At 49.2% G+C, this 7,429-nt stretch overlaps 2 protein-coding genes across 2 annotated transcripts in view; one reads left to right on the top strand and one right to left on the bottom strand.

Annotated features, from left to right (window-relative positions):
• The window catches only part of cpsf4 (cleavage and polyadenylation specific factor 4), a 52,809-nt gene extending 45,929 nt beyond the window's left edge, over positions 1 to 6,880 (bottom strand). The window contains exon 1 of the mRNA XM_072443777.1: positions 6,872 to 6,880. The gene's annotated coding sequence lies outside the window, so the exon portion shown is untranslated. The remainder of the gene's footprint in view (positions 1 to 6,871) is intronic.
• On the top strand, positions 3,151 to 6,493 carry cbx7a (chromobox homolog 7a). Its single transcript, XM_072443757.1, has 6 exons — positions 3,151 to 3,269; positions 4,375 to 4,418; positions 4,554 to 4,619; positions 4,696 to 4,762; positions 4,846 to 5,128; positions 5,195 to 6,493. The coding sequence occupies exons 1-6, from the start codon at positions 3,201 to 3,203 to the stop codon at positions 5,728 to 5,730; spliced, it is 1,065 nt and encodes a 354-aa protein (XP_072299858.1). The 5' UTR covers positions 3,151 to 3,200; the 3' UTR covers positions 5,731 to 6,493.
• Positions 6,881 to 7,429: the final 549 nt, after the last annotated feature.

The raw sequence follows: 7,429 nt of genomic DNA, 5'->3' as shown, positions 1-7,429 counted from the left end.
CAGTCGTGTAGTCGCGTGTGTCGTGTACAGTCGCGTGTGTCGTGTACAGTCGCGTGTGTCGTGTACAGTCGCGTGTGTCGTGTACAGTCGTGTACAGTCGCGTGCGTCGTGTACAGTCGCGTGCGTCGTGTACAGTCGCGTGCGTCGTTTACAGTCGCGTGCGTCGTTTACAGTCGCGTGCGTCGTTTACAGTCGTGTACAGTCGTGTGTGTCGTGTACAGTCACGTGTGTCGTGTGTGTCGTGTACAGTCGTGTGTGTCGTGTACAGTAGTGTAGTCGCGTGTGTCGTGTAGTCGCGTGTGTCGTGTACAGTCGCGTGTGTCGTGTACAGTCGCGTGTGTCGCGTGTGTCGTGTAGTCGCGTGTGTCGTGTAGTCGCGTGTGTCGTGTAGTCGCGTGTGTCGTGTAGTCGCGTGTGTCGTGTACAGTCGCGTGTGTCGTGTACAGTCGCGTGTGTCGTGTAGTCGCGTGTCGTGTACAGTCGCGTGTATCGTGTACAGTCGCGTGTGTCGTGTACAGTCGCGTGTGTCGTGTACAGTCGCGTGTGTCGTGTACAGTCGCGTGTGTCGTGTAGTCGCGTGTGTCGTGTACAGTCGCGTGTGTCGTGTACAGTCGCGTGTGTCGTGTACAGTCGCGTGTATCGTGTACAGTCGCGTGTATCGTGTACAGTCGCGTGTGTCGTGTACAGTCGCGTGTGTCGTGTACAGTCGCGTGCGTCGTGTACAGTCGCGTGCGTCGTGTACAGTCGCGTGCGTCGTGTACAGTCGCGTGTGTCGTGTACAGTCGCGTGTGTCGTGTACAGTCGCGTGGGTCGTGTACAGTCGCGTGGGTCGTGTACAGTCGCGTGGGTCGTGTACAGTCGCGTGTGTCGTGTACAGTCGTGTGTGTCGTGTACAGTCGCGTGTGTCGTGTAGTCGCGTGTGTCGTGTACAGTCGCGTGTGTCGTGTACAGTCGCGTGTGTCGTGTACAGTCGTGTGTGTCGTGTACAGTCGTGTACAGTCGCGTGTGTCGTGTACAGTCGTGTGTGTCGTGTACAGTCGTGTACAGTCGCGTGTGTCGTGTACAGTCGTGTGTGTCGTGTACAGTCGTGTACAGTCGCGTGTGTCGTGTACAGTCGCGTGTGTCGTGTACAGTCGCGTGTGTCGTGTAGTCGCGTGTCGTGTAGTCGCGTGTGTCGTGTACAGTCGCGTGTATCGTGTACAGTCGCGTGTGTCGTGTACAGTCGCGTGTGTCGTGTACAGTCGCGTGTGTCGTGTAGTCGCGTGTGTCGTGTACAGTCGCGTGTGTCGTGTACAGTCGCGTGTGTCGTGTACAGTCGCGTGTGTCGTGTACAGTCGCGTGTATCGTGTACAGTCGCGTGTATCGTGTACAGTCGCGTGTGTCGTGTACAGTCGCGTGTGTCGTGTACAGTCGCGTGCGTCGTGTACAGTCGCGTGCGTCGTGTACAGTCGCGTGCGTCGTGTACAGTCGCGTGCGTCGTGTACAGTCGCGTGTGTCGTGTACAGTCGCGTGGGTCGTGTACAGTCGCGTGGGTCGTGTACAGTCGCGTGGGTCGTGTACAGTCGCGTGTGTCGTGTACAGTCGTGTGTGTCGTGTACAGTCGCGTGTGTCGTGTAGTCGCGTGTGTCGTGTACAGTCGCGTGTGTCGTGTACAGTCGCGTGTGTCGTGTACAGTCGCGTGTGTCGTGTACAGTCGTGTACAGTCGCGTGTGTCGTGTACAGTCGCGTGTGTCGTGTACAGTCGCGTGTGTCGTGTACAGTCGTGTGTGTCGTGTACAGTCGTGTACAGTCGCGTGTGTCGTGTACAGTCGTGTGTGTCGTGTACAGTCGTGTACAGTCGCGTGTGTCGTGTACAGTCGTGTGTGTCGTGTACAGTCGTGTACAGTCGCGTGTGTCGTGTACAGTCGTGTGTGTCGTGTACAGTCGTGTACAGTCGCGTGTGTCGTGTACAGTCGTGTGTGTCGTGTACAGTCGCATGTGTTTGGTGCTTTTACTATGGAAGAAGATAAAACGGCAGTTGTCACAGTTTTAAATCACAACATGGACACATGAACTTCATAACTCCATAAGACATTGACGATGAAGGTCGTTTGCACCTGTAGTTTTAGATAATGGCCAACACGAAGTATGAGCGTGGACCAGCGTGTGTTCCAATTGACGGATGGATCGATAGATATAAAATGTATTAATCTTGGAGGACGTCTCATTGGGCCAGCTGCTTACAGACAGGTGTATTATTTATTATATATTTATTATTATACAGGTGTATTATTTCTTAAAATTTTAGCAAGGATAAGTGGAAAGTCCTAGGTTTGTTCTCTCGTGGCATGTAGCCAACCATTTGTGCCATTAATAAGTTAAATGAGTAAATTAAATGTGCACTATGTAACTTTGTGGCGGAGGGACCACCATGTCATACTCCGCAAGAAATCTGGCTCTCAAAACCCTGTTAATCTGCCGTTAAAAGTCTCTACTCCACTTATCTAAATTAGTAGCACTTGTTTGAGCTCGTTAGCTGCATAAACCCCGTCCACCCCACATCAGACTCTCACTAATACCACGGACAAGGCCAAAGAAGTGTCAAAAGACAACAGAGACACTTTAGAGACACTTTATCAGTAACAGAGTATCAAACACACGCAGTAACAGAGTAGCAGTAGTAACGCAGTAGCAGTAGTAACGCAGTAACAGTAGTAACGCAGTAGCAGTAGTAACGCAGTAACAGTAGTAACGCAGTAGTAACGCAGTAACAGTAGTAACGCAGTAGTAACGCAGTAAGAGTAGTAACGCAGTAAGAGTAGTAACGCAGTAGCAGTAGTAACGCAGTAAGAGTAGTAACGCAGTAACCTTGTAGCCCGCGCTACAACCGCGCTCCGGCCGCGCGCGCGTCAGTCAGGCGCGCTCATTGGGGGCTTGGCCCTACGCAATGGAAAGGGGGCGTAGAAAGGGGGCGTGGAAAGGGGGCGCGGCCGGCGGAGCAGCGCGTTGTCCCGTTGATGCGTCGCAGATTTCCAAAGTGAGAGCGAAGGCGGCTGGAGTTTAACGCGCGCTGCCGTGGACAAAACAAGTGCACACTACGAAGGACGCCAGTGAGCACTACGAAGGACGAGAGGGCACAGTCTTCACGCGAGTTGTTCGTCCCGATCCGCGGCTCTTTTTGTCCCTCATCAGAGACAGTTCCGCTCGCGTCCCGCGTGAACATGGAGCTATCATCTATTGGAGACCGAGTGTTTGCAGTCGAGTCCATTACAAAGAAGAGAATCCGAAAGGTAGGACAAGTATGAAAAGAACTAATCTTACTTTAATTTAAACTTATGTAGGCCCAACTTATGTTCTTCTGTGACAGTGGAGCATGCTCAGCTCTTCTGTCCTTCTGCTGTGCACTAAACCAGGCTGCGCATTACGCAAGTGACACATGCAGTTCAGTGCGACAAAGTTTGACGTTCTGAGCCCGTTATGTCCCCGTTATGTCCCCGCGGAGCAAAAAAAATGGATGTGTTTTGGATGAGCCTACGCAGATTGTAAAAATGAAAGGGGGTGTGTTTCCCAAAAGCAGCTGCGCACCTTCAGAGCCGCGCGCGGTGTCACGGAGCTGCGCGATGTCCCTGCCCCTGCGTGATGTCCCTGCCCCTGCGCGATGTCCCTGTCCCTGCACGATGTCCCTGCCCCTGCACGATGTCCCTGTCCCTGCGCGATGTCCCTGCCCCTGCGCGATGTCCCTGTCCCTGCACGATGTCCCTGTCCCTGCACGATTTCCCTGTCCCTGCGTGATGTCCCTGCGCGATGGGGAGCGCTGGTTCACACAGAGGACGCGAAGGAAACTTAGGCACGAGAAAGGACAGAGTTGTGAACGTGCAGCCGCGCAGCGCGCACGTGTCCCCCGCGCGCGCACATGTGTCCCCCGCGCGCGCACGTGTCCCGTTTGACAGCGCCGTGCTCAGTGGCGTAGCATCATTTTCCTGGTCCTGTTGACATTGTAGAATACATTTAGTAGATTTAATACATTTGGTTAGTGAAAGTTATTTCCCGTTTCATTGAGACGATATAATAATGTTCTTATTGTAGGCTGTTATTTGTCTTGTAGTTGCGCAACGCGGCTTGTTGACATGTCGCGTGGCCCCACCTATCACCGGTGTTATGTTCTAGAAAGGACCATGTGCGCTCACGTCAGCGCGTGCGGGGTTTGGAGGCCCCAGCCCCCCTGTCATTGACGTCACCTCCACATAAACTCAGCTTGAGGAGAAAAGAGCCCGTGACCCGCTCCCTCCGCACTTTAAAGCGACAGCAGCTATTTCCACTCATTTGTTCTGCTTAGATTGGACATCGTGTGCCCTGTTCTGAGCACTAACCCCGCCTCATTCTGTTTACTTCCAGGGGAACGTGGAGTACCTCCTGAAATGGCAGGGCTGGCCCCAAAAGTGAGTAAGCATCGAGTCATCATGTGGTGACCTCAGCTCAATGAAACTCTTCACTCACAAACCATTGTAATCCTGCAATTTAGAAGCAGCCAGGACTTACTGACAGTGTCTTACATGTCCATTCTCTTGTGGCAGGTACAGTACATGGGAGCCGGAGGAAAATATTCTGGACCCTCGCCTGGTTCTGGCTTATGAAGAGAGGTGAGTACAGGACTTTTTCTGTCTATTTCATTTCTACATGAATTTAGTTTCACTTTCTTTTTTTCTTTGTCTTCAGTCAGGAAAGAGTCAGAGCTTTGGCTTATCGCAAAAAAGGTCTCAGACCGAGGAGGCTAGTGCTGCGGGTAAGAACACCTTCTCTACTTTCTGCAGTCGTTTAACCTATTGTCTCATGAGATTAATCCACTTTCATCAATCACTTTTACAGAACATCTTTGCCATGGACCTTCGCAGTGCCCATAAGATGTCAGAGAAAGTCCCTCGTCTGCGCCTGTCCCTCACCCGCTCATCCAGCACTGACGTGGAGCACCGTCCCATCCGCAGGAGGCGGCTCAGAGTGTCACGTCGGAGGGCAGAGGGGCCTCATAAAGGACTGCAGCCTGTGAGGAGGACGGAGCAGGAACTTGAGGCTGATTGGGAGGGAATTAGTGAGGATGACAAGCATGAATCTGAGAGCAATACAGAAGACCGATATGGAGGCAGCATTTACGGTTGGTTTCTTCAATCTTTGTCGTCATCCATCTTTACATCTTTTAAATACATTGTCCTTTTCCCAGGTCTGTCCGAGTGCAGCTCTCCTCCGACACTACAGCGACACGACCTGGAAATGGATCAGGTCGACATCGCGCATGAGACACTCACATGGGACACGGCCGAGACCATCGCACAAAACCACACGACAGAAACAAAAAATCCCCCAACTTTAGCGTGCGAACAATCTAACGACACCTCCTGTACACCCGAGGTTGTGACCGAAGATGCTGCGATTGTGCACTCCGCCGTTGTGGAGGAGGCGGCGGCTGTGGAGCAGGTGTCAGAGTGGCCCAGATTCCAGAACAACAATTCAGAGAAGAGGAACGCCGACTCGGTCATAGTGAGCACCCACGGGAGGCAAACGGCTGACACGGGCGCTGCACAGATGAAGGACCGCGAAGCGACAAGTGACAATCGACATGTTACGACCACAACACAGCATTCCATCGGTCCAACCACACCACACCCCAGGAAGGTGATTGTGACCGAGGTGACCATCAACTCCCTTACAGTCACCTTTAAGGAAGCAACAATGGCTGAGGGCTTCTTTAAGTACTGATGAGTCGGGATGTACCCATAACTTGCTCATTTTAAATGAAAGTATCTGTAAAGTGAAGACATGTTTACATAGGCCTGAAGGTTTTATCATTGTGGCATTTTGAGTTACATACATAGATGTGAATGTCCAAATCTTTGTAGACCTCAACTGCTGTCGAATGGATTTCAGTCACTGGGTTTAGAATTAGTCAACAACAAAACAATACTACTTCCATGCAGCTACATGTGTACTTTTCTTCCTCTGGTCTGAGTACCTGTACTTGGCAGTCAGTTCGAGAAGCTCCGTTTCCCTATTAATACTTGTATTCCGCTTTGTAAATATGACAGAGCGCATGCCTCGTCAGTCTGTGCCTCATCTTATGCTTCAACTAGTTTATTTCTGTCACAAAAACAAAGGAAATGATTAATGCTTTAGATGAAGCTATCCATTTGAGGAAGGTAGGTGTCCTGAAAGAGCAGGTGTTTGCTGCCTGCCCAAAATAAATCCAAAAGCTACATCGTTCTATTTTTGTAATATCAGTCTGCCTCACTCCACTCGTTCCTTTGCATTTCAAAACACTACTGTTGATGCCGTTTATGGTAATCTTCAAAAAAGTACATATTGTATGGATGGAATTTGCTCAATAGAGGTATTATTTATTGCATGTCATGTTGTAAGCTAGTATGTGTCACTTTTGCAGTACATGTCTTGTAATGAAATGTTTTCTTATAATGAATGAAAATTTATTTTCACAACATTTTCAATAAATATTAAGCAAAATGTATTGGTTTATCTTATTGTGTTTAGTGTCTGAGACATTTGGTCAGAACAGAACATAATATGTACACAGCTTGTGAGGCTGCATTTGTTCATATTTGTACATGCATACTGGAGACAATGCAGTGCAGTGCCCAAGGAAAAACGAATATTAGCACGTTTCAATCGAAAATGTGCCAAGACATGTTTAAAATGCTTAAAAGTAATACCAGTAAATAAGAACATGGGGTTTGTTTTGAAACAATATCATGTAATGACCACAAGAGGGCAGTCTGCATTACAATGCTTCTGACCAGATGCATCTAACCAGAGGTCAGTTCAATGTTCCAGAGTTCTGTCACTGAAAAGCTAATGTTAAGTTCAGTATAAATCATCAGTAACAGGCTCCAGCTCTGGAACAGGGTCAGATCTGCTCTAATGAAAGAAAAAAACAAAACCAACATGGCCCCCTCAGCGGTGAGTAAAGTGGTATGTGTTTATACAGTAAAACGTTTTGATGTGACATGCATTTGAATTGCATTTATACATGCAGTCATATTGAATGATTCATAAAAATGATTTGATTATCTTTAAGATACAATAATATTGAGATTTATTTTTTATTTATACTTCACCTCTCAATTGGGACAGAACCAGAAGTTTCTGGTATTTGTTTTTACACTGACGTGTGTGTGAACTTATTCTTTTTCTGCTGTTGTCACCTGCACTCCTGAGGTGGCCCCGTCTGTGCTGCAGCAGCTGCATCATCTGTGGCTCTGGGCGTCACTCAGCTTTCACTCTGGGTCAACAAAGAAAGAGTAAATCCAGCTTCAAGCAACACACAAACCTAACATTACTTTTGTTTGGTTTTGTCAACTTATAAGTTACTCGAAAATGGAGTAAGTTCAACCCGATTCTCGCATCGGGCCACAATGATTCCACCAGGACTAAAGGCTCTGAAGTA

Source organism: Eucyclogobius newberryi, unplaced genomic scaffold, assembly GCF_026437365.1.
Source record: "Eucyclogobius newberryi isolate DKJ021-1_F unplaced genomic scaffold, fEucNew1.0.hap1 SCAF_13, whole genome shotgun sequence".
NCBI lineage: Eukaryota > Metazoa > Chordata > Actinopteri > Gobiiformes > Gobiidae > Eucyclogobius > Eucyclogobius newberryi.
The sequence above is the reverse complement of the archived record's forward strand: the minus strand, read 5'-3'. Positions and strand labels throughout refer to the sequence as shown.

Coding starts and splice junctions, on each gene's coding strand:
- cbx7a (XM_072443757.1), top strand. CDS start 3,201: ATGGAGCTATCATCTATTGGAGACCGAGTGTTTGCAGTCGAGTCCATT. Junction 3,270..4,374: donor CAAAGAAGAGAATCCGAAAG/GTAGGACAAGTA, acceptor GTTTACTTCCAG/GGGAACGTGGAGTACCTCCT. Junction 4,419..4,553: donor TGGCAGGGCTGGCCCCAAAA/GTGAGTAAGCAT, acceptor CTCTTGTGGCAG/GTACAGTACATGGGAGCCGG.